Source organism: Guyanagaster necrorhizus (genome assembly GCF_019112545.1).
Source record: "Guyanagaster necrorhizus MCA 3950 unplaced genomic scaffold BT62scaffold_9, whole genome shotgun sequence".
NCBI lineage: Eukaryota > Fungi > Basidiomycota > Agaricomycetes > Agaricales > Physalacriaceae > Guyanagaster > Guyanagaster necrorhizus.
In genome coordinates, this window is record NW_025064888.1 from 1,520,218 (window position 1) to 1,548,021 (window position 27,804).

General features: G+C 39.4%; 2 protein-coding genes across 2 annotated transcripts; both read right to left on the bottom strand.

The window, feature by feature from the left end:
- Window positions 1-22,139: 22,139 nt before the first annotated feature.
- Window positions 22,140-24,407, bottom strand: BT62DRAFT_870840 (uncharacterized protein; the record flags this gene model as incomplete). Its single annotated transcript, XM_043182520.1, has 11 exons — window positions 22,140-22,511; window positions 22,561-22,765; window positions 22,820-22,938; window positions 22,988-23,051; window positions 23,102-23,289; window positions 23,351-23,505; window positions 23,557-23,713; window positions 23,766-23,841; window positions 23,890-23,918; window positions 23,973-24,057; window positions 24,109-24,407. Coding segments are annotated over 11 exons (1,749 nt in total), but the record flags the coding sequence as incomplete, so codon positions are not given.
- A 402-nt stretch (window positions 24,408-24,809) lies between these two features.
- Window positions 24,810-26,153, bottom strand: BT62DRAFT_1004641 (uncharacterized protein; the record flags this gene model as incomplete). The annotated part of the gene is made up of 3 exons (XM_043177054.1): window positions 24,810-25,182; window positions 25,304-25,517; window positions 25,952-26,153. 3 exons carry the CDS (start codon window positions 26,151-26,153, stop codon window positions 24,810-24,812), a joined length of 789 nt encoding a protein of 262 aa, XP_043041368.1.
- Between the last annotated feature and the right edge of the window lie 1,651 nt (window positions 26,154-27,804).

Sequence of the window (27,804 nt, forward strand, 5' to 3'; positions counted from 1 at the left end):
ATCTCAAGCACTATGATGCAGATGCTCATAATTGGACAACACTGTCTCATCAAGACAACAAGTACTATAGTACAGATACTTACAATTAGTAGTAGTATATTTAGCCACTGACTTAGAGGTATATAAGTAGTGTAGACAGCACCATATATCTCTAGTCTCAAACTATCTTTTATTCTACTGCTTTATCTTGAGTCAACTACTTGCATTGATCTTAGGACATAATGATGATAAACACATCAGTGGACTTAAGCATGATTGTACAAATGTGATACAGCACTTATTTACCACATGTTCTAGTTCATGTGTCACTCAGGCCTAACAGAAAGTCCAAGTGCTGTTTGACTTGAAAGTGTCAAAAATCTTCTGTGACATTGTAATACTTTCTCCTGACTCTCAGATTAATGTCCTCTTAGTATTCAGTCTCTTTACTGCCATTATTGTTGGTTGAGCTAACTCTAGGAATACATCTAGCCACTTTTCAGAGACATGAGAAATATATAGATTGAAGAAGTGCTAAGTATAAGGAGAATCTCAATCTCTTTTTGAATTCAATTCAGTGCCTGCATTTAAAAATTGATCTTGACATCACCTTGATGCTTATATCATACATTTGAAGACAGATTTATAGCATAAACAATAGATTTTTATCAAACATCACTTTATATTATTCATTCTACAAACACTTGCTTACTTCTTTCAGATGAACATCAAATTTTCAAGCTTTGTGACAAGTAAATCTACCATACCATCTATACACTCAGCAGCAGGATGGATCATTTGCAGTTGAAAGCATCTCAACTATCTGAAGCAGTTTTTGTTTCTGTGAACTTGATGATAAAAAACCTAAGATCTGTCAGGCCAAAGAGTCTCTGGTAATGTGCTCAGTAACAGAAAGTGGCAAAAGGACTAGTGGGTGACACTGAACTACAACCAACATTAAAACCTCTTAAACTCTACACTTATCATCAATATATTGAATTTAAATGTATTGAGTATGATAGAAGCATTCTGCAGACTCAATGATTAAGGGAGTGTTGTTCAAAAGATGTTTATTCATTAATAGTGAGCTATACAAAGGTATCACTCATATTAGTGGAGTGAGATATGATTATAATAAAAGTGACTTTGGTTTTGAGCTACTGTGCTGCTGACTGAGAATGCTCAGAAGACTATTAGCACTCTTTAACTGAACCTACTTTCTACAAGTGGATAAACACTTGACCAGTCACACTCTAGTCAAACTAGTAGTGCTCTTAGCCTAAGAATAATACAATAACTGTGAGTAACTTGTTTGACTAACTTTAAAGGACACTTTTAGTCATTCTAGATACAATAGTATTCTCAAAGTAAACTAAGACCTTAAATTCACATCTGAACCTATTTATTGAAGACAATACTATGGAGGACTCAGTGATATTTCACTAATCTTTTCAAGCTTGAAATATATGGCCAGAGATAACTAGTGCTTTTGATAGTCCTAGAAGGACCTTTTGGTTTGTCATTCTCAGAAAATGTTCTAGAGTGTTTTCTGATGAGTATGTTCAGAGTGGAATGGCTTTGAATAGTATTAACATATTTTTTTTTATAGACAACTTACTCTTATACAGCTCAATGAATCTCCAGCCTAATATCAAGCAACATATGAGTTTGAGTCTTTTGATAATGCACTCATCTGCCAGATATTCAGATAAAATATTGTATTTGGACTTCTTGCTCAATTACCTACTATACCTATAATGCTAACTTGCAGCCCAACCCTTCTGATGCTAAGAATTCTATCACTGATATCTGGTGTCTAAATGCATTTAAAGAAAGAAAAGGAACAGAGAGTTTTGAAGCCTCATCAAATTAAGCCAAAAAAGTATGCACTGTTCTGCTTCATAAAAGATACTGTCACATATTCTTATAACTGAGAATATTTCAAACATCTCCATCAGTAAATTTGATAACAAGGAACTTAAGCTCTCTATATAGATTCATCACAATCCAGAGAAGAATGCTGCAATATAGACCTTATATGTTCTCTTCTATCACAATCTACACCTTTATAACTTCTAAGGTTGTTGTGCAGCTATTTAAAGACTTATTATTACTCTAAAGACATGGTTTCACTTAATCTGACAGAAGCAAATGATAAAAAATGTTTTATCAAAATAATGATCTTGAATGGTATTCCAGATATAGTAGCAGAACTAATTTGGAGCCTGTATTTGGGCCTTTTGTAAATATGTTTCTGAAACATATAGTATAAATTTCAGTAGAAACAGTTTGTATGTGGTTTGCATGCTATTTCTAAAAGTATTATATTTTAGAAGGGTTTACAAATAGCTAGAATCTGCAGCCAGTCATATCAAACATGTTTTTTTAATTTTAAATAGACTTAGAATGCCTATCAGCACTAAATTGTTTGAAGTGTCATTTTTGGCTGAGTAGTATACTTTGTGTGTATGCCATTGTTAAGCCCAAACTCCACATGACTATTAACATGTGATAAACAGTTTGGTACCTTGCACTTTGGGTATGTCTGACTGAGTTCACTGATGTGTTAACAGCGGTGTGTGGTCAAGGTGTTGCAAGTCGCTCAAGATAGGATGGTAGAGAATAAACTTTAGCTCAAAGCTGAGGTATTACAGTGAGAGCTACACTACTTAAATACTATTCTGTTATCATGCTATAAATAAATGTTTACAAAAGGCTGTTGTCTGTCATAGAGCTGTTACCCCTGCTGTTGCCAGGCTCTCCACAAAGGCTGTTGTCTGGCATGCTATCATCATTGCTGTTGCTGCTGTTTAGTGACAAAAGAGGTATTGTCTCTCCCTTCACAGTGCACAGCCATTTGATAAGACAATGACTGACTGGGTTGCTGACCAAGCTTTCCCACAGTCCTAGACACTGGCCTAGATGCCCTGACTAAGCAAAGATAGGAGTCATTTCCGAGGAAAAGAAAAAGAAAAAAGGAAAAATCATAACATTACCCCCTCCTTAAGACCATTGTCCTGATGGTTAAGTTAGGGTAAGTCTTTCTGGCTGGAAGGAGGTGGCCGATCTGCTGGACCTGTCATCATTTTCATGGCAGGCTTTCAACAAGTCAAAGGTGTCGTTGTCTCCACCATTTCTGGCTCACTCGTTGGAGGGTCATCTTCATCATCCTCTTCAACATGTCCTCTGCTGACAGCAGGTCGGTTGATGTATATCTGGCTAGATATCATCTCCCTTCCTTTTGTCGCCACTGCATTATCTGTGATTGCTGACTTTGACTCCTTGTCAGATGATGTTTTTGACATAATGTTGAACATGACCCCCTTTGTATTCACTGTATTGATTCTGTGTTTGTAATCCTGTATAGCATTCTCCATATTCATATATTTTTTGTTGACCCATTGGTTTGACTCTGGTCCATACCCTTTCCAGCTGACTAGATAGTCAATGGTTGTTTTCATGCCTCTGCCATGTGCTCAAACCTTTTGGTTTCTGTGGTTTAGAACCTCATCGATTTCATAGTGTTCTTTGTCGTCGATGAGGTCTGGTGGAGGCGGTGGTGGCTTTTCTTGGTTTGGAAATGCTGGTGCGATGTATGGTGTTAACAATGTTTCATTAAAAACATTATGAATTTTCCAGGTTGCTGGGATCTGCAACCTGTATGTGGAGTTTCCGATTTTTCGTAGTACTTTGAAGGGTCCTGTTCGTTTGTCCACCAGTTTTTGCTTTGGCCTTGGGAGATGTAGATTTGTTGTATTGAGCCAAACCCTATCATTGACGAAATATTCATGGGATGGTCGTCAATGTTTATCATACTGATTCTTCATTGTTGAAGCAGTTTTCTTGAGGGCCTTCTTGGTGTCTTCATGGATCTTTGCCATTGTCACTGCAAAGTCCATCAAGGCAGGTGTTGTAGCATGCACCCATCTCACTTGTGCAACTGGTGGGTTTCGACCATAGTTCACAAAGAACGGTGTTTTACCTATTGCTGAGTGAATCCTGTTGTTGTGTTGGAAGGCTGCCAGCGCTAGCCATTCTGTCCAGTCGTCTTGTTGATAGTTGATGAAAAGTTGCAAGTACTTTTCAATCTCTTGGTTGGCTCATTCTGTTTGGCCATCTGTCTGTGGGTGATATGCCGTTGAGGCATTTCATTTGATATTGAGTAATCAGTATAAGTCATCTAAGAATTTGGAGACAAATTGTGGTCCTTGGTCTGAAATTACTACTTGAGGCATGCCGTATTTTGCATAAACCTCGTCCCATAGTATTTTTGCCCATTCTTCAGATGTCAATTCTGTGGAACAGGCAATCGGAATGATTGCTTTTGAGAAGTGATCGATGATGATGATAATTGCATCATAGCTATCACTTTTGGAAAGTCCAGTTATCATATCTACTGAAATGTGGGTCCATGGTGATGAAGGGACCTCATTCGGATGTAATGGAGCTGCTCTTGATTGTGTTGAAGTCTTGCCTCGCTGGCAAACCTCGCATGCCTTGACATATCAGGCAATATCATAGTCCATTTTAGGCCACCAGTATTCTCTCAAGACCAATTCTTTGATTTTTGCAATCCCAGGATGTCTGGCAGTCGCATGATCATGACAGGTGGTGATGATATCACCTCGAAGCCCTTGATCTCTCAGGATGTAGATCCGTTCATCATAACAGATCAAGCCTCCCTCTTTCTTTAGCCTGCACTCATGATTGAGTGATGGGGCGATTCTTTGATCCCACTTGTGGGGATCCCTCGTGGCACTTTTGATGCATTCGTGCACCTCTTCTTCTGTGGGCATAATCATTGCCCAGAAGTGTTCAGGTTGTAATAGTATGACCTCTTTGTTGTCATCTCCTTCTTGGTTATGATCTGCCCTGCAGCTGAGGAAGTCGGCTTTCTTGTTCACCACTCCAGCCTTATGATGCAGTGTATATTTGTACTGCGATAGTTCAGTGACCCATCTGGCTTGTCTGCAGTTTAGCTTTTGGGATTGTCGGAAATATTGGAGATTTTGATGATCTGTCCAGATCTCAAATGTGTGATTGGCTCCAATAAGGTAATGCCACCATTCAGTGAGAGCCAGCATTATAGCAAGAAGTTCTTTGTCGTAAATCTCATAGTTGCATTCCATTGCTGTGAGCGCTTTGGACATGAAGGCGACTGGTCACCATTTGTTATCTTGTTCCTGTGAGAGGATGGCTCCGATTGCATCTTCACTAGAGTCTGCCTCCACCCAGAACCTTCCATCTTGGCTAGGAATTGCCAAGATGATGTCTTCCACTAATCGACGTTTGAGATCATTGAATGCCACCTGTTGGGAAATTCCCCAAGTCCATGGGGAATTTCCAGTCAATTGTGTCATTGGTCGGATGACCTTGCTGTAATCTCAGATAAACTGTCAGTAGAAGTTTGTGAATCCAAGAAATGATTGTAGCTCCTTCTTTTTGGTAGGTTCCAGCCATTCGGTTACTCCTGCTACCTTGATGGGGTCCATTTTGATACTTCCTTCACTGATAATGACTCCGAGGTATTCAGTTTCTAATACCTCGAATTCACATTTCTTGGCCTTAAGGAAGAGTCGGTGTTTCCTCATTAAGGATAACACCTGGCGTACTATGCATCGGTGTTCCTCCTTGGTTTTGGACATGATAAGTATGTCATCCAAGTAGATCATGACCTTTTCCATGGCAATGAGATCTTTAAAGATGTCATTCATCATCCACTGGAACATGGCCAGCAAATTAGTTAGCCCAAAGAACATGACTGTCGGTTCGAACAAACCATGGTTGGTTCAAAAAGTGGCCTTCCATTCATCGCCTTCTTTGATGCATACATTGTTGTATCCCCACCAAACATCCAGTTTGGTGTAGTACCTTGTGCTCTGGAGTTTATCCATCAACTCAGAGATTAATGGAAGTGGGTAGCAGTTCTTGATTGTCATTTCATTGAGCTTTCGATAATCTTGTATGGGTCGAAGTTTTCTGTCCTTCTTTTTGATGAAAAAGAAGGGTGACACCATTGGTGATTTTGATGGTCAGATCCTTCTGCTAGACAAGTTCTCTTTGAGAAACTTGTCTAGTTCTTGTTGTTCATTGTTGCTTAGCGGATAGCATTTGCAGTCTAGATTGGCATTTGCATTGGAGATTAATTTAATGGCATGGTCTCAGGGCTTCACATTGGGTAGTTCATCGAAACTTTCTTTTTTGAATAAATCCTGATAGTCACATGCCCATTCAAGTACCATTTCTTCAAATGTCTTTTCTCCTTTTTCAGCATTGGCCCTTGCTGCTAGGTCATTAGCATGGTGTACTGCCCAAATGCTAATGGCCCTTTGTAGGTCGACAGTGAGGATGGTTTCTCCATCTTCCATTTCTTCATCCCATCTGTCCTCCGGATCTTCATCTGATAATTCGAATGGGATCTTTCAGCAGTGGCACCAAGCAAATATGATGTGTCCAGTTTTCCAGTTAATCAGCGGGTTATGTCTGATTAACCAATCATGACCAAGGAATATCTCCTTTGTTTCGAGGTCGGTTACTGCTAAATCGATCCATTCCAAATGATCACTGATAGTGAGCCTAAGCTCCATGTATTCGGTAATTGATCTGGCTTGGTTCTTTGTTCCATCTGCATTGTAGACAGGGATGGGTGCTGCTGTTGCCCGAGTGGGCAATTGATGCTTGTTGACAAAAGCTCAGTTAATGCTACTCCCTGTGCAGCCGCTGTTGATTAGGGCAGTGACTGCATGAGTTGATCGAGACATTAATGTCTCAATTTGTGCTTTGGCCAATAAGTCCTTTCCTGTGGAATTGGCTCATCAAATGAATTTATGGGGTTCATATAACTCATCAAGCCATTTCAAAGCTCAACATCATTCTGCAGCTTGCATCCCTGTGATCATATTATTGATCACTTCCTTGACTCAGATTTTATGAACCCAATTCTTGAGTATGGCTTTTGCTGCTGCTTCATCCTTGGCATTCTTGATGGCCCTCCAAGTCCATTCAGTATCGAAGGGTTTTAGCCAATCTGTGGGGTTCTCTTTCCCTGTTCAGCCCGAAGGCAGTTGAGTCTGTTTTATTTTTTTAGCATGAGAAATCTTCGATAGTGATGTACCTTTGGGGCTCTCTGCCCCTCTTTGGCCCTTCGTTGGTGCTTGAGTTATTGGAGTTGGTTCCTTAGGCGATTCTGAGTTCTGAGTAATAGGGTCAGGTATATTCGAATGCACGCATAATTTAGACATAGGGGGTAATACTAAAGAAGATGAAATGTCAGTCTGTCCAGCAGTCTGTGATCTATTAATCAGTCCCTTGGCTGAGTCAGCAGAATCGCTCACTGCTCAGCCTCATCTTTTACCTCCTCGGGTTTGTCTTTGTCCCTGAGGTCCTGTTCTTCTTTTGCTAACTCGGCAATCTGCACTCTGATTTCCTCCCACGTGCATTTGTTCTTCTTCTCGGGGCAGTTCTGCACCATGTGACCTGGTTGGCCACAATTCAAGCACTTCCCCTCCTTCTTGAGGTGATCCACATCAATCTGCTTCCCCGTTCTGGTGCTTGGGCCCTTACCAGTTCACTTCCCGTCATTCTAGAAAGTTGGGGCTGAGCCACCAGGCCTGGCAGACATGGTCGCATGGGAGGTGGAGGGCTTCGAGCCCTGTCCCTGATACCTGTGCTGCTCCCACAGGTTCGCTGCTTCTGCCTTCTGTCATTGTTGTTCCTGCCACATTAGGATAATTCAGGCCTTCCAATCATCGTAGCCAACAGGGACACTGTGGCCAAGATCCAAAATGGTCTTTAGGTAATGAGGTGGCAGTCCCCACTTCATATACTCGACCATTTGTCCTGAGTCAGCTATGTCACCCTGGATTCCAGCAAGTTTTCTGAGCCACTCCAACTTGTTGAAGTAGTCTGGTGCTGCCTTGTCACCCATCTTGTATTCTTTCATCTTCAACCTGTGGACTTCTCGTACAGCAGGATCTGTGAACTTGTCATGGATCATCTGCCTCAGTACTGGCCAGGAGGGATACTGGTGGTGTTGCCAGGTGGTCAACCAGAAGTCTGGGGCCAGTAGTACCCACCATACTTTGGCCTTGTCTTCAAAGTAGGTGGTCATGTAGTTCACCTTGTACATGTTATGTAGGAAGTATGAGGCAAAGACCTGGAAGTATTGGTCACAATCCATCAGAAAGTGGTCAATATTGTCAGAAGCCCCTTTAAATGGAAGAGGTTCCCATCCTAACATCGGTCTGACGTTTAGTATATGTGCCTTTGGATCAAGAGGTGACATTGGATTTGGAGGCTCCCCCCTAGGGAGACCAGCCCAATCCATCAGGGGCCCTAGAAAGGAATGCAGAGACCCATCATCGGCAACAGGGCTTCTTGGAGTCAGTGGCCCCTTCTTTCAGACGATCTGTCCATCTATGATAGTCCACCCCTGTGCCGTTGCTTTGGGGTCATCCTTCTTTTTGTCGGTTGGAACTGATCTGCTCCCTTCGGCTTCATCAGGTGGTGGCTGTCCTCCCAATAGTCAGCTTCCTGTGCCAGTCCAGGGATTGGGGTGATAGATTCTCAGCTGCCTATAGGATCAGGTCAGCCGAGATGCTGTACTGCAGACAGCCGATGTGGCGAGCAAATATCTTGATGTTGCCCTTTGGATTGAGGATGCCATGTTAGCCGACTTGGGCAGCATCACACTTGGCGTCCATGGCATTGGTGCCTCCCACCTGCCAAATCTTGGTTGATATGGTGGCATCGCCATCATCTGATAATGTAAATATCGCTGATTGAAATTAAAAATGGCATGCTTGGTTGCAGCATACTGTAAAATCTCCTTCCGCTCGATGGGATCAGTGGCTGTATACCTTCATCCTTGGGATAATCATAGCCAGAGATCATCCCTCCATAGTTTGGCTACCTGCTCTTGGTATAACTGGATAAAATCTTCCTCCCGTGCCTCTCATTCTTGTTGCTTCTTCTCCTGTTCTTGGCGTGTAGTTATGCTGACAATACTCCCCCATTCAAGGATGGGGTCCACTGTCTGACTGCCTTGGTCCTCCTTCTTGGCCTTGTCGTCCCCTTCAGCTCCCCTGTCGGTGGTCCCCTCATGGAGGGAACTGTCTTGCTGGCTGAAGGTTGTCACCGTGCATAGGTTGGGGTTGAGTACTTGTGCCGGCATCATTGGATCTGGGTCAAGGAGTAGACTCCTGGTCAGGCTGCTCCTCTTCTTCTCCTTCTGCTGATGGTGCCACTGCTTGGCGATACCAGTGGAAGTTTCTGTAGAACTGGGGATGAAGGAAGAGGGCAGTGATTGGCTCATTGAGGTCCCTCTTGAGGTCCCCAGTGGGGTCAATATGTTCGTTGTCACCCCTGATTGTTCCCTGGTCTGATGGTATCTCATCTCTCCAGATGGGGATATCATCAGTTTTGGTGATGGTGTCGGTCCCGTATGATAACAGGCAGTTGTCATTGAGGAGTGTTGGCTCCTCATGGTAGTAGTCATCAGCACGGATGACTCTGGCAACTGGCCCAGTCCAAGGGTCAGGCTCTCTGGGGGGAGAGGTTGGCTCTCAGAACAGAAAGTCAGGAGCTTCAAGGAAGTTGGCAAGAGACTGGGGGGTTGGCCGTATTGGGTTTGGTACCACTGGACTATGCCTTGGTAGGCATTTGGCTCTTCCCTGTTCCATTCTACTGGCTGCTCTTGATGCCTCTTGCCAGTATTGGACCTCGTTCCTGTTGGTGTCATCAAAGAAGGGGTCAGGACTACTGACTCTTGTTCCCCTACTACTTCTTGTTGACGAGGCATGTTGGTGATGTCTGTCGACATTTCTGGTGTCTGGAGCCATCCGAACGGCATCCAGGGAGTCTCTAGCCCAGCACCCAATTCCAGACTAGGCAACAGTTGTTCTTGATGCAGTGACACTGCACTCGGGGGAGGGGATGGGGGTGTCGGGTTGGGGTCATCAAAACCCTGTAGCCTAAGGGTTTCCAAGGTCTTGGATGATTGCCGACGGGGGTCTTGGGGGGTATTCGTGTTGCCACTGCTGCTCCTCCTCTTCCCTAAGACATTCTTCAGTCGAGCCCCTAGGCCCGTCTTCTGTTTTCTTGGGGTGTCAGATGGAGTTTCAGACAGAGGGAGGGATGTCATGGAGGGGGAGGTCTGATGTGACATTTCGAAGAATTGTGCGGATACATTGGAATTCTTGGTAGTGTTGAATGGCCCAGGCGGTAATAGATTGGTGTCTACGGCACAGCTGTATGATCACCAATAAGCCGATCAAGGTTCCAATGATAGAAGCCAAGAGTTCGAAGAACTCATGAGTAAAGTTCAGGTCGGACAGATTTAAGGCAGGGGGCATTCAGTTTCTCAGCACGGTTGGGCCTGAGAAAGGGAAGCAAGAAGCTTCGAGCTAATTGTTAAGCCCAAACTCCATGTGACTATTAATATATGATAAACAGTTTGGTACCTTGCACTTCAGGTATGTCTGACTGAGTTCACTGATGTGTTAACAGAGGTGTGTGGTCAAGGCGTTGCAAGTCGCTCAAGATAGGATGGTAGAGAATAAACTTTAGCTCAAAGCTGAGGTATTACAGTGAGAGCTACACTACTTAAATACTATTCTGTTATCGTGCTATAAATAAATGTTTACAAAAGGCTGTTGTCTGTCATAGAGCTGTTACCCCTGCTGTTGCCAGGCTCTCCATAAAGGCTGTTGTCTGGCATGCTATCGTCATTGCTGTTGCTGCTGTTTAGTGACAAAAGAGGTATTGTCTCTCCCTTCACAGTGCACAGCCGTTCGATAAGACAATGACCAACTGGGTTGCTGACCAAGCTTTCTCACAGTCCTAGATGCTGGCCTAGATGCCCTGACTAAGCAAAGATAGGGGTCATTTCCGAGGAAAAGAAAAAGAAAAAAGGAAAAATCATAACAGCCATAGAGAGTTGACATCCTACTGTGATAATCAAATCTTGTTCTTTCTGAATTCAGAGTGAACAAAATTTGATTGCTGTTTTAGACAGTGCTTTTAGACAACAATAGAGATAATGATTTTTAAGAGCTTTTTTTTAAAAAATTAAAAATCTTATAAATGTCCCTATATAATTCTGTGTTCTAGCATAGTGGTAACTCAAACTGGCACCTTATTCTTTTGTAGTTTATAAACTCTTTTATTTTATATGTAGTTATAATGACAAATTAAATTCTCCAGTTACAGATACTGTAGATTGTTGATGTGAAATTATCATTTTTTTTTACTAACATGATCATGTCAACTGAATCATTGAAGCTACACAGAGCCTCTGGTATGTTATTTTGCTATTTTTTCTACTCCATTCTCTTTTATTTTTGAATACTTCTTAAAATATCAAAGCTCTCATCTCCTGTCAAGAAACTGAGATAGGCCACTTTGTCAATATGATAGAGTAAAGAATCATTTGGCATATATTCCATCCTCTTATCCTTAAAATACATTATTAGCAGTTTAGTTATTAGAGTTCATGAATTCATTGACTAATCTGTTTTCTTAGCAGAAGAAAAGATACAGAGATATATAGCCACAAAGTAGTCTCTTTTGGTTTGGTTCTTATCTGTTCTGTGTTAACAATTTTTTCTCACTCCTCTGGATCCTGAGAAATAGTACAACATCCAGACAGTAACCAGTGATTAGGATTGAGAGATATTAGAATTTGGAAAGGCTATAGAATAAACTCTCAAATTTATGGTGGATGAAAGTTGAAGCAAAGGTGATTCCCTGAAACATACCATTAATTCAATTTTTTCTATTTGCAGCACCAACAAATCAGCAAACCACTTAGATACACTTGTAATGGTAAAAGCAATAGATATTGCTGTGGGTTTTTTTTGATTGCCTACTTAATCTTACTACCTAAGTTTTCTGAAAGCAATCTAACTGGAATGAAGTCATATTAGAGTACATTTAATTTTCAAGTTGTTCTTTAAACTCTATCTGATCATTATATCAGTATCTAAAAAGATTTGATCATTGGCAAAACAAACTAGATGAAATTCAAACATCTCTTTAGATGTATACTAATCACATGTTAACATCACTTCCAGCAGTAGTGCTAGAGGCAACTGAAAGTCAGATCATTCTCTACACAAATGTCTGTCTTCTGACCAATCATTGAAAATATGAGTCAGCAAAGAGTTCACTAAAGACACTCTGTATCTTGGATGATATCACTTTTCATATAAGACTACTTTTCTACATTAGTATTCACTAAACCTGCTTTTCTTTCTTCTAACCATTTTTTAGTATCATGAAGTGAAACAGACATCTTCATGAAAAAGATTTTGATTAAAAGTGTATTCTTTCCCTTTGAATTTGTTATATACAGTTTTATTGTAGACAACTTTCATCATTCATATGTCAATATGATCATGGAAAATAATGAAATAATGAAGAGATTCAAAAAAATTTGCTTCAATAGAAGCAAGTATTTTCAATACTGTAGCAATTTTATTACTAGTGCTACTTTTGAAAAAAGAAATGAGCCAGATGCTAAACACATTTCAAGCATTACAAGTAAGAACCTTCTCAATATATTTGTTAATTTTGTCATTGAAGTCTCTATAAAGTCAGAGAATGATTGTCCTCTCTGAGGAAGTCAGATTTACTCCTATATATCAAAAAATTGCTTTGATATTGCATTATTGGTATAGCATGTAGATTTTAGACTAGTGACATTGAGATAAAGAAGTTTCTCAGTGACATTGAACTGCAAATCATAAAAATACAATCAACAATAGACACAGAGAAGCAGTTTAAGTGAGAATAAAATGACAGTGAGTGGTTTGCAAAGGCTCTTTCTTTTGTACTGGAAAACTCAATAGCTGAATTGGAAAGTAAAATCAGAAATAATATTTCTGAATGGCTTAATAGAATGGAGGGTATCTGGATAGAATCTCTCTTGCAGCATAAAGCCATCTCAATTTTAGAAAGCATAGAAGGAGAGTTTATCAAGTAAAAGAGAGAAAGGTCTTGCTCTCCTCCTTTAAGCTGAAGAATCACTTTTAAGATACTTATAGCACAGGTCACCCCCTCTTCTATTATATGTTCTCTATTTCTAACATTCCTTTGGCAAGATGTTTGTTGTATTCACTAAACTTTGACATTTATTGTATATAAATAGAGATATAAAAACTTCTGTAATTTTCTAGATGAAAAGGCAATGAGGCAATCTTGATCTAATTTCAGTTGAAGAAATAACTATCAGAAATCTGCCTCAAACTCAATAAACTGTTTGGGATGATAATCTCTTAAATAAGAAAGAATAAAAATACTATACACACAGCTATCTCAAGATAATAATCAGAGTTGGTGAACTTTAATGCTGTTGGCTCTGCATTTACTAATTACTGAAATAATAGAACCTGATTTCTCTTCCTCAAGAAAACATCCACAAGATGATAGTCTAGATACTATACATGCCTTGATGAAGAACACCAAGATTAATTGTAATCTCTTCTGGTCTTAGATCAGAATTCATTCTCTACTTGTTTGGATTCATATCACAAATACTAATATCTCTTTTGATTATTTTCTTCTTTAGTCAAATGTGAGTATCATCTTTCTATTTCTCAGTTTTCTAACATAAATTTTCTAAGAGTCAGATGACTATGCTATAATGGTTGGTTGGAATTAATACATTGTATTAGACAACTCAAGGTACAGCAGTCAATAAATGAGAAGGGACATGTATTATTCCATGATTATGACAATGCAAACCTTACTCATGCTATGATTAAAAATATTGATAGTCTTTAAGAGATTCAAGGTTCATGATTTATCTCTTTAATATCTAGATATTTTAGCTCTCCACCAGATCATCAATGATAAGCTTTCAAGGAGACAAAAGAATATCTATATCAATATATCTTTATGTGAAATGTATGAAGAAAACCTCAAAAATGAAGGTCATATTCTGAATGCTCTCTCCTTGTCATATACTACTACTTATGATTCTGACCCATTACAGTTATAAGCAATCCCCATATTTGTTTTCTTCTCATACTTATAATTATTTCTTCTAGTATCTTATAAGCTATCTTCAAGCATTTGAACAAATATCAGACTTACTAACAGATATATTTGAAATAAAGTATCTGGTCTCTGAAATGAGCTTCTAGTTGGTAGCCACTAAAGATGCTATCAGCTACATTTATTGTGATTGCTATTGTGTTGGTATAGTTGTTGAAATCTATTGTGAGAGGAAGTTATAATATATATTCCAATATCATAAGTGTTCACTCTAAGACAGCTGAGTACATGAGTACATGAGAGACTGAGCATCAGGTTTTATTTCAAAATCTGAGAAATAGGAGGCTGAGATGATATTGCTGAAACCAGAGTCAGCATTATAAGTGTGCCTAATTACTATATGGAATATACTAATAGCAGTGCAGTTATAAGCATCCAGATACACATCATGTGGTTATCACCCTTAAGAACTCTGTCATTAAAGAACATTATATCTATACTATATTTATGCTAAGCAAATTTGTGACTAGTTGCATTCATACATACATGCTTGAATACAGAATTGTCAATGTTCTGTATATAAAGCTTCATCGATATCTCCTCTATATGATGTATTACTTTCATATAGTATACAATAAGAAGAGAGTGTAGCATATAAGTCACTTTAACTTCTGATGACTTTTCTGTCTCAATATTTCAGTCCAGGTGGATATTCCTGATATAATAAGAAATGACCTGCTTAATATAATCACTTTAGAAAACTTGTGATATTTTCATCTGCTTTACTTTATTGCATGGAGGGTAATCATAAAGTGTACAAAACAATGATTACTACAGTAACTAGTATCTACATATCTCTTATCAGGCACTTGAGAGCATAATACCAGTTGATATTTCTCTCTCATCTATAAAGCCACAGAAAATTCACAAGCTCTTGCTCAGTCAATAGATATAGGAGATTTTTCTGTGAGTTCTAGTGCTTATTTTATATAATTCTTCATATACTATTCTCATATAGTCCACAAACTGTGGAAGCATCTCTGTGACAACTCTGATGCTCTGCATGCCTTGAAAACTGTTAAAACAAAGATCAAGAAATCACTGAATATATTTTAGTGTATAGATCTGACTGATGAGTTTTTGAACACCTGTAAGAAAAAGAAGGAGTGTCTGCATGTGAATCCTATTTTTGATATTTAGTAAAAGAAAGAAATCTTGGATAGGTCAGATTTTTTAATATTGTCAGTATACTCATGACTGAACTAAATGTTGAAATTTTTGCCAATTTAGAAGTACCAGCAAAAAAACTAAACTTAAGAGTTACCTATCTTCTTTATGGGAATAAAATAAGTGAAGAAAGTTTGAAACATGTTGACTACTATAACTCAGAATTAGAGATGAGCATATGTGAGGACTACAAGGAAGCAAGGAAGAGGAAGACAAGAGTGATGAAAGTACATCTGAGTCTGAGTATGCTCCATAAAATGTGTAGTTAAATATAATTTTATTGCTTGCTATCTATAATATAAAAAAAAAAAAAAGTAGTAGAGTGTATATTCTTGTATTTAATGAAGAAATGAGATAATAAGTGAAAACAGAAATAGACTTTGTAGTATTCAGAGTAGAGACTTATTATATGGACTTTTTAGGAGAAAACATCTGAAACAAATATGAAAATATATATCACAACTATGTTTTGAAAGCTAAGATAGACAAATATAGCAGCTGCAAATCTGCAACTATGGAACTAAGACCAGCAGAATAGTTCTGTCAGTATAAAATAAGTGAAAGTATTGCTAAAACCAATCCATCAGTTCAAATCTAATAGATGAGAAAATATCATACAAACACCAAAGTAGCTGTGAACAGAGGCATTAGTAATATAGCTAGATTATTGAGCTTGATAACTGAAAGTGCCAATTATATCTTTTCACTACAAGACTTGACTAGAAGAGTGGTTTCAAATACTGTTAAACAAAAATATATGTTAAGTCTATTGTTCTATGTGAGAAAAGTGTTTTCTATCATTATACTGATAGCTTTTTGAGAATTGATAAAGGCTTCACTAAATGAAAAGCTCTTATAGTGTCTTTTTTTATAAACTAAAATGAACTAGACTGCTGTGAAAACTTAGTTCAAAATTAAAGTTCTGATATTGCCAAAAGCAGCTAATATTATACAGAATGCATTCTTGGCTTTCACATCAGGATCTCAGTATACTCTTAGCAGAGAACTACATATAGATATTAGTTTATGAATAAACAAATATAGCTACTTTTTTTAAGCATTTGTTATGCTTATGTTCCTCTACATCTAAATCCTCTGAACTATCCACATTTGTTCTCTTTCTTTTCTGAGGATGAAAGAGAGCATCAATGATTTCAACATTGCTTTTCAAATCACTCTTGCCTTTGTCTGTATTATTTTTATAATCTGATATCTAAGTTGACTATTCTTTTAAAAGCTCTTTGATTTCTGCAGCAAGAGTATTTTAGAGCATGTCAATTTTCTCTATCTGCTAAAATGTCTTTTGATCAAGACCATAGGGTAATTGGAAAGACTAAACTTGATTAATATAAAAAAGAAGAATATTAAAAAGAAGAAACATATTATATATTTCAGATAAACTGCAGGATTCAATATGAATATTTTAGCAAAGTGCAACATGTATATTTTATGATTGTAAAAGTTTGATTGCTTTGAGATCTAAGCTTATTCAACAACTGCTAATCTAAATTCTGTTACTTATATTTATATGTAGTCCAATTGGACTCTGCCTTTTCAACTTTAGAACATCCTTCTTATAAAGAGCTTCAAGTGCTGAAAATAATTTTAAAGACTTGATATTATCTCAATGAGGATGACTGAGTGAATCTAATATAAAAATCTTGCTTTTTAAGAACAATCATTAAAATATTTCAATTGAGAGAAATAGAATCACTTACTTGGTGTGTTTTTTGTTGGAACTATGCTTTAGTAATATTCTATTGTGAGAATTTGATACAATAACAAGATACCAATAGAAGCTATATGTTTATAAATATAATATAGGATATGACTTTAAAAAAGAGAATAATCCTTATAAATCAGCACAATCAGATACTTATTTGTAAAGATGTTGATCTTGGATATTCAGCATTCAACATCTGCATAGTTTTTTTTTAAGCATAATTAATGCTCATTGATGAGCCTTTAAGCTCTGTATACTCTGAAATCATAGGCCTTAATAATAAATTTTGATTTTAGCCTTTAAGCAGGCTTTCAGTAAACTAATTATTACAAGTTCAACTCATATACTTTTATCACAAACTTTTCATGATATATAAACTTTCTCTTCAATAGCTATGCATCACAGGCACAGCCAGGCACAATGATATCTGATCATATAGGATATACATCATTCTCATTATACATGCAGTATCTTAATACAGTCCATAAGGCCTACTGCAATATGTATGCAAAGCTTGCTGTAGATGCTTAAGCTACTCACAGCTAGCACATAGAAGGCTAATATATAGTATAGAACTAATCATGCATTTGGTTAGAGATTTATAAGGAATATTAGAAGGATTATCATACTATTAGCTAGTAAACTTTTAAATATACTACACTTAGTACAATCCTCACAGCTTTGAAGGCTTTGCATTACAAATAGTTCACTATGCTCACTAAGCTTAATACTGCAGTTATCAAGGCTATTTAATGTAGCATACTTAGTATTAGTAAATGAGTATTATAAGTAGAATACTATACAACATATGAGAGAGAGATCACATAGAAAAAAACTAAGTTACAGCCTACAGCTAAGATATGCCAAAACTACTCAACACCTATACTAAACTATACACTTATACAACATCCCTCTAATAGAACTAATTATACAGATCATCTACAGATCAACACTCTCTGACTGAGAATGCTATAGTATCTCAATAGTCTTACAAACATGATATACTAGTGAACTTTTAATTTGCATGAAAGGATTTATTATTCTTATATATCATTTTCATATCTCTTAGACTGATCTAAAGACTTCAAAGGGTAACTATAAATAAGACTTCATGCCTTTAAGCTTCTAACACTATAGCTTATTATTCTTATACTAAGAAATGACACTAAAAGTATACCACTGAGACTACATGTAGGATTTCAACAATAAAAGTCTATGCTGCATATAGGTTGCACTGCTCAGTATCCAGATATCTATGTGATATTTCTGCTATAGAAAAGTTCATATACATACTTTGAGTCTCTGTACACACTTTAGAGGTTTATAACATCTATAGCAAGCAATTGTTACACCTCTTGGAGATTATAATCATCTTATAGATATATAACTAGACTCATCTGAATCAGCCTTCAGATTCTGTGCTTTGATTTCACTAATTGTTATAGGTTTTGTGTTTCTGCCTGCAAAAAGTCTAACAACTTTCTGAATCATCATTATTGAACACATATTCAAAAGTCTAATCTTTGTAACCTTGAAAACTAAAATAATTGAAAACATAAACTTTATCTATCAGTGTGACATTCATTCTCTGGAGGTTTTCATGTGTAAGTCTGCAAATATTGAGTGATAAAGAAATATAGTCAAAGAAAAAAATATACATTAGTCTCACTGATATTAAATTATCATTCAGAAAGCATATACCATGTAATTGATCCAAGTTGCTTTAGCTTCTGTCAGTGCCACCTTTTATCTACCAGAGATAGATGAGTATTCTGAAAACAGTAGTCAGTGAATATCAGAGAAGCTTAGAAGAAAATACAGACAAATCAGATGATAAATCTTCAAATTATAGTAGAGTAGAGTATTTGAAATATTTTTTTTGTTATTGAAACAAAGAGAATATGAATATATGTCTATGCAGCTGCACTGAAACAAACATCAGATAGAATGTGCTGTCTGTAATTTTCTCACTTGGTTCAAGAATCTTATAAATTAGAGATAAAGAATAAATTCTTACAAATTGGCATATTAATAAAAATGAATGAAGGACTTAGTCCAGCCAGACAAAGCTATATTCATTGTTTTGTTTTTTCACTAGTCATATATTCAAGCTCAATGCTGGACTAAGAAATCATATCATCTGATATTGTTAAATTCAAGCATCACATAAGTGCAAACTCATAATAAACTGATATTGTATCATGTTCATACAATCACACCAGAGTCCACTTTAGTATCTGACTTAGTGTGAAGACCAAGACATTCACAGGTTGCTCAAAGGTGAATGGTATAGAATAAACTTTAGCTCAAAGCTGAGTTCACTATAGTGAGAGCTACACTACTTATATATGTCTGGGTCTAAGATAAATATAGTCTGTCCTATTGTAGTTGTCTGTGAGTTAGAACTAAAGAGTGCAGTACAAATGCATAAAACAATGAAATATGAGCATTATTGAGGCATCTATTATAAGTTGCAGCACAATAGCACAAGTCATTCAATACAGACATGGTTACCAGTCTGGCCAGATAGATAAAGAGAGTGCCTGAGATTAGATAGGCACTCTAATAAGATTAGATAAGCAGAAAAATTGTAACAGATATTGTGATGACATTGCAGATGAATACCATATAACAAAAGATGATATATCTGATTCTATTATGAAATTCTTTTCTGTTTAACAAACTGAACTAACAGTTCAAGTTTCCACAGATCTGAGCACAGAAAAGATGAATAATGAATCATTCAGAGAGTATCCTAAAGTGAGTGATCTTCTGGCTTCATATAGAATCTATCTTTAAATGTTTTCAGATCCAATATGCCAGATATAACTATCTTTTCTTGTTGAAGTATGTTGAAAGATTGAATATATAGGATTTCATGATATTCTGATCAAACATATTTATTTTTAATATTATCACAAAATTAAATAAAACAATTTACTGGAAAAACATTAAAAATCAAATACAAATAAATATCAAAGCTTATATCACTCACCCAATAGGCTAAAATGTGTACTTGACATCATTGCAGAGTTTTAATAAAAGGTCTATTGTGAAACCAAAGAAAAGATTGTAGAAAATAGTAAAGAAGATTACTGGAGTCTGAAACTAGCTGCAATTATTTGATATATACTGCAGTGATATTCACTAATTCCTAATATTATTGCTTAATTGTCAGGACTAGCAAACTGAATTGCAAAAGTAAAGCTATGTGGGCAACAAAGAGAGTTTGTAGCTATGATTGCATTATGAATAGTCTCACTGTTAGTTTCCTTTCATTTGAACTACATTATTATAACAGAACATCAAAAGAAGTGATAAAATAATCTTGTTCAGCTCTCTGTCTATGGGGATTCAATTCCTACATATACAAGTCAGTGATAGTTTAAAATATTGAATGTACAGGCAAGTTTCTGATGGATTTCAGTCTCTCTCATCTACCTTTCATCCAGCAAAGTATATTATGATGTTAATTACATGCTTAAAAGTGTGTATCATAAATTTTCAGTGATTTTATAATGATTTGATATTGCAGTGAATTTTTTTGAGGAGTCTCCAATTACTGATTACTAGAACCCTCTGTATACTGGTTTTTATGCACCAAATTTGAGCTATGATTTTCTGATTTAAGCTATTTTCTCACAGCTTTGAAGACTGGTTGTTGGCTTATTTTGCCTATAATACCACAACAAGTAGTCTTTAGCCTATAGTTCTGCAGGAGAAGTCTGTTTATATGGCTAGTAAAACAATTTCAGATACTAAATTATAAAATCTAATATTCTTATTCTCACCTAATTCTGTATTTGTGTTTTTCTGAATCAATATAAGGTTTTTTGGCTAGATTGTTATCAGTGATATGATGATTTAAAGTGTATTCTATAGGATAAAGACAAAATTAGAACTATAAGACAGTAGAAAGAGAAGCTATATTCAAAGGTACAAAGCAATAGTAGTGTAGAATAGACTGAGTGATGACTGTACAGAAATGACAACATAGTTGAAAGTTTGAGAAATGTTACAAATTTCTGAAAATTATCATAATAAAAATCCAGACTCTGGTTAAACAAGATTAACTCTTAGATGAGAAAATGCTTATAAAGCAGAAATAGAGGATAGTGATATAATGTCATTCAGTGATTCTATAATGATTTGATAGTGCAGTGAATTTTTTTGAGAATTACCAGTTGGGCCATAATATCTTTGATTTGTGAAATGCTGAAGATCTTTTGAGGTTTAGATTTGTGGCTGTACAAAGAAGAATGAGGTATTACTAAGCTCAAAAGCCATCAAACTCAGTGATCTGCTTTATCATTATATTTGAAATTCACCATCAAGCCATTATTTCAAAATAGAAATAGACTTCTAGCTGTTACAGAAGGAGAACAAGGCTGAAGACTGATACTACATTAAGTGTCTGTAAAATAATCTCTATCTAGTTACCATCTTAAATAAGGTGGCCAACAATAAATAAACAACTTCAATCATTAATTGTTTATATATATTTGTATCAGCACCTTGGAAGACTTCCACAGAATCAATGGAGATGTAATTGCCTAAGATAGAGCACACTTTTGATAATCTCAATTAAGATAGTTAATTTCTGATTTTTAAAAATAAAACAAAAGTCACTTGTTTTGTAAAATAGCAATAATGAACTTGCCTTATCTGTCATAGATTGTCTCCAGGGTAATAGTACCTTATATAATAAGAACAAATATGTGTAAATACTGAGTATTGATATAATTGGTGTATAGAGCATATCAGTCATGTATTCCATAGACACAGTATTCCATATATCTTTCAATCCCGGTTGTCTTATGAAAAGTAGCCTCAAAATAAACCTTGGCTGCCTTTCATTTTTGTTTTTTGAAAAATTATCACCATAAAGACAGCATAGGCACCATATTTAGAAAATACTGCGATTCGCGGAACAACTAATCTCCACCACCACATCCACCACCACCACCACCAGTCTCCTCCACCACCGCCACCGCAGCCAGTCCCGCTACTACCACAACCTGCGCTACCTCTCCCTCCGAATGAAACTTGATGGATACCACTGGCGGTATCACCCCATCTCCCGCCACGGTCAGAGTCACTATTACTTCTAGATCTACCAGTGCCCTACAAAACGAGAGTAAGTTCCAAGTAAGATCATGATACAGAAAAGACGTACAGCAGCAGCACGTCGCTCTACACTCCTGCGTCCTTCAACTACATGCCCCGTCCTCGTCACACACCCTACATAGTCAAAAGACAACGACACGGGCATCAAAAAGGCCGGGTCATGATCGACGCTCCTGTTCCCACTAGTTCCCTTCTCTTCCTCTCGCTTAATCCTCCTCTCTCGCTTCTCACGCCTTCCTCGCCTCAGAGCGTAAAGCTGCCGCCGGTTCTGGAACGAGTATACCGTATTATGGTCGCTCGGATGTGTCGCTGCAAGAAGATCATCTCGATCCCGGGGTGGGTCGAGGTAAGAAGGTGCCACCGACTGCTTATATATCGTTACAAGTCTGCTTATTTTCTGTCCAATCGTGTCGCCCGGGAGCGGACACCCGCAGTGCGTATATGCGATCCTGAAACGGTCCTGCGAAGGGTCAGTAGACCGCAGAGAAAGCAGAGGGCGAATTACGTACTTTCCATGCCCGACAAGTCATGTCGAAGGCGTTTGCAAGCCTGTTTTCGTCCACCTTATCGTCATGGTCAACGAATCGACGGACATATTCGAGACAGTCGCGGGAATACTTCCGGGCCATGAGCTGGTGAGTATGCCAAACCAGGTCAATGTCCAGTGTCGGGACAAAGAAACCACCCGGTGACGATGATATCAGGTCCAGGAATCTGGATTGGTGTGAGGTCATTGAGCAAGAAACACCAAGAGGGCAACATGCTTACGCATGATAACGAGCAATGCAGTGCTTTAGCGGTACTTCATCCTCGGAGAATGAGAAAAAGTCCAGGTCTGTCCAGCCTAGTTTATGCATCTTGTCAACAAAGGATCCTTGTCGGAGAACCTCTACGGTGTTAGTATTCCGTCTATAGAGTGCTCACAAAGGCACCCACTGCACCGACGAGACCCAAGGAAAATATCTTGTCGTCTTCGTACGCACTCATAATTCCAGACAGCCTAACACTTCAACATCAGGATTGCCAAAGAAACAGAAAATCCCAACATACAGGTGATCTTCGTATGCAATATACCCACTCATAGCATTTCGAAGTTTCTGCATGCTGTAGTCCATTTTCTCCTCTGCCTTGACTGCCCATTGCTGTTCATTTTTTGCCTTTCTCTTCATAAATTCCGGCGACCTCATCTCCAAAATGCGGGACTTGATAGCCCTCGCACGCTCGGAATCGTCGATATTCTAAGGCGTGTGAAGAGTTCCGCTAGATGTCAAAGGTATCGATCAGCAGAAAGAAAGAGACGGCAGTCAGAACGTACGCAAGGACGTTGCTGGTCCTCACGTCGTCCACAAGTTTATGAAAAGCCAGCTTTTCCTTCGTAATATTCAGCTGGCACCCCGGACATGTGGTCGTGAACTCCTGCTGGAGATATCCATTGCCAGTGGGATTCACCAAGCCTAGACCTCATTCAGAGATGACTATCAAGACAGAACGGTACTAGTACTCACGAACGTTGACCTTCGTAATACATCTGGGGCAAAGTATTTCTCGCTCAATCAATATCATTGCCGACTCGAAAGGATCATAGGGGAGATGGGTCTTCTGCAGCCAGTTCTGGACACGGGCGTCTGACGGAGGCCAGTCGATGGTGTAGCATGTCCGTTCCTAATCTGTCCAGTCAGCTCAACCTCGAGAAAATAATTCAAGGTAACCATACGAGGTCCTGAAACCAGTCACCCATTCTTGTAAGTATCTCGATGTGCTTGTTTCGTAACGAATCTTCAGAATACCGCCTGATATGCCATCAACGTAACATCACCGATGCGTCATGCGAAAGATACGCAGGATTTAACAAGTAGGCATGCCACACCTGTGCAGCTCGAAATTAGCAACACGTTAGATACCAAAACGTACTATCGCTCACCATGATAACGTCGACAAGAGGCAGATGCTGGTTAGCGAAACCAGATTCATCTTGAGCTGTCAGCGCCTTGCACCATCTTTCGAACCTAATGAATACCGTCAAGTCTCGGCAGTCTACCATTCGCCAAGGAACATACCTCTCAACGGCCAGTCCGACGAACCACGACCACTTGCAGTGATTATCGCTGGGGGCATCTGGGTATCTGGAATGGTCCATCCCTTCGACTCGTTCCTTGAGGGAGGCAAAGTGCCTCAAGAGACATAGGTGGCCCTTGAGCTGAGATATGCTAACAAAGGGTGTCTGGAGGGCACGACTGCCGATGAACAGTGGGTAGGGTAGCTCGTACGAGGGCGGTTGGGCACCACCGTCGTCCCCACCGCTCGGTCGTGTGGAAAAGTGAGAAGATAGATAATTTGTTACTGAGCTGGCAAGCGAATCGTGAAAATCAGCTTGACTCGAACGACGGTGGAAATTTATTTTTTCGCAGAAGAGGGAGCAGAGGAAGGAGTCTGTGGCATTTCGGTCTTGAAATCCTAATGGAGAACTTGGACTGAGACATCGGCGTTGGCGTCGAACACCGTTCTTCAGATGGAAGTGGACAGAGGAGATTGGATATAAACAGGTGGAGCTGAGGACGGTTCTACATATAGAGACGTCCCGCAGGTGAGACGATATTTGCAGATAGGCAGAGAAACGATAACGGAAATGAAATACACATAAGAGACACGTCGGCAGTAGGAAGAACATGGCGAATCATGCCTAGCTTGTCTCAATGACCCTAAAGACACGGATATATAGGAACACGACGAGATCTCAGTAGCCACTTACCCTCACAATTCAGTTCGCTCCATCATCATCACCAGCTGCAGACTTGACAGCTTTCAGGTATTCAATACAGCCCATCAATTTCATGTACTTTGTCGGGGACGATGAGATACCTCTCTGACGCGCACCCATTAATTCCTCCAGCTTGGCCTTTCTATCGATACCAGCCTGATATTCCGCCAGATACGCGTTCAGGGTCTTGTCTTTTAATCCGGAGAGCTCCTTCTGGGGAAGAACGCCGAGCAGTGTCTGCGCTCGCCCATTTGCCGTCAACCTCTCGGGATGAACAAAGTAGCGGTAAGGCCGGGAAATGAAACCTACTCGAGGGTGAGTGGAAGAAGCCGTGGCGACAGGATGGGAGAGATCTAGGCTGATGCAAGGGGATCTGTATATGTGGAGTGCAGTATTTGTGTTTGGGGATGGATGAAGGAACATGCAAGTTTTTCTTTCACCCAAACATGTGTTGTTGAAGGTGTTAATGTCTTTCCCAGTGATTCTCGACCAACTGTGGAATTATTTCCACCCGGCGGAGCTGTAGGATATGATCCACAAGGAGAGATGGACCCGAAATGATTTTTCCAGAGTTCAAGTCACGGAGGGTGCGTAAAAGGACGCCACCGTAAGAGTCAGGATGAGAACTTGAAGGAAAATAACGTGATTCAGTGGGAGTGATGCCGCTTATTGTGAGATCCAATCCCTTGCGCGTCCCGCCTCTATATCCTGAGGTGCCGATCAGAGTTTGTGTAGAATCATCAGATCATCTAGGAGTGCGATGAAAATGCCTACATACTCCTCTATGAGTGCTGAGATATGTGGAACAGATGCAGCGATGTTGGACGGTCCTGTCTTGTTCTCTGCTCTGTCATCAGGGCAATGCTTGGGACCAGCAGCAGCTCAATACCGAAGGCCGAATGAAGCGCGTTTATCATAGTTTACGTTTCACATTGCCTGATGATTGCTTTTTATTTCCTTGTCTGTTCAACTGGTCCCTCTTTCATTATCGTTTCCTTCCTCCGCGGTTACTTCCGTTCGCCTCTCATGGCCGTACGCTCCACCAACCAGTTGCCCGCTACAGCCGTACTTCAATCCACATCGGATAAAGACAGCCAGGAGAGAAGCAAAATTCTATGTGGGTGCCGTTCGAAACGACGCACCAGGTCCAAGGAGTAAGGTCCTCTCCGAAATGTAAGGCTGAATGACACGCAATGCCCTGGTGGAGCAATGTTTCTCTGCCATAAAGAGCGTACCGACATGACGAAGTTGGGAGTGGGAAGAGGGTACATTAGAGATGTAGCTGTTTATACAGACAAGGCTGGGACGATCTGTGTGAACATGTCGAAGGAAGCGGGTGGACATTTTTGAGGGAATAGGCACGCCGCCGACCCACCGACTTCAGGTAAGGGCGACAGATACAGGTCTGGTCCGTGGACCCTATTTCTCAGAGGATATTCATCTCCTTTCATCCTTGCTCTGGATGTCGAAGGCGAGCGTGGTCAGCTTGTATGACCGAAAAAGATGAAAGCCTCTGCTGAGAATTTAGTTATCGATAGTGCAACAATAGTGAAGGATCTGCTGCGAGGCTGGGTACATAAATCTCGGAGGCAGATGGGGGAGAATATCGAGGTCAGCTTTTTAGCACCAACAATGAAGAACCGTGCGACGCTCTCATTGGCATCAGAGATTGTCGGTAAGGATTGCATGTTTGCATTCGTCGCAGTAGCACACGAGATAGGTGTAGGTTTCTATTCCCTTACCACTCACTTCGAGTTCGATTCTCCTGGCGGAATTGTGGAACAGGATGATTAGATCATCGACGAGGAAGGAAAAAATCCATTACGCTCGAAAGAATAAAGAACACCACTCCGAGAATGTTCATTTAAGCCGACATCGAATTATTCATAACTTACCCTATGCACCCGTTCTTTCAACTCTCTACAGAGGTCAGCTAATGCATCTAAGAAAGTGACGTGCATTTGTAGCACCTAATAGAGTACACTGTTAGCTATAATGTAGACCTCACACAGCGTAGCGATAAGCAGAAACGTGGTGAGGGTGCTCGACGGACCGTATTCAATATATATAGTCCATCCCGACATAAAGGGGTATCGAGCTCGGCCGGCGGGATACGACGGAGCTCCTGCTTGCTAATCCAACAATGCAATCCATGGTAAACACGATGTTTACTGACCACTGTCTTCTGTGCTTCCGTCTTAGACTGGGAGGTCTGCCTCCTGACTATCTGTTCCTCAAGTTTTCAAGATCCTCTCAGAAACAACATACATAACGGGAAATCGTGGCCTGCGAGCCTTCGATATCATCTATCGATTCTAGCCCTATCCCGTACACGTCAACCTTTGCTCCGCAGAGTCAATCTCCCATTTCTTGTCTACGGTCGGACGTCGTTGCCGCTCGGTCAAACGACATGCCGCGTAATAAAGCGCCTGTTGGCATTTGATGGACGTTTGGGGCGACGATTCGTCTCTCGCGCGATGATGAACGATGGGACTAGGGTTAAGCTTTCGCCATGGACAAGTTCAGTTTGGAACGCCAACGGCAGGGAATAACACAGTATGCGTGATAATCTCTAGAAAACGCAATCACAGGGGATATATGTTTCTCTTCCACCAGCCATGAATGCCAAGGACATTTTTCGAGAACGCTTGCTTTTCTCCTCACAAGGATTTCCTCGGTTGATGGAAGACATACGCCAGCTCATCTTTCCTGTAACTCCTGCATCTGTGAATCCCTTTCTCTCGATTGAAGTGCTCTCAGCATCCCCAAATACAAAAAAACAATCACAAAGGAACGCCAGACGGAATGCGACGCGTTCACAAGTCGATAGCCTCCCGTGATACGTTCACCTCAGACCTGCGGGCGAGGTCCCACCGCATACCATCTTTCTCGATTACACTCTTCAATCTGGTACAATAACTCCGTAATTGGGGCGACAATTCGCCGCCACGTCTTGTAGCTGCTTTCATCTCAGTTGACACCTAGAAGCAAGGGT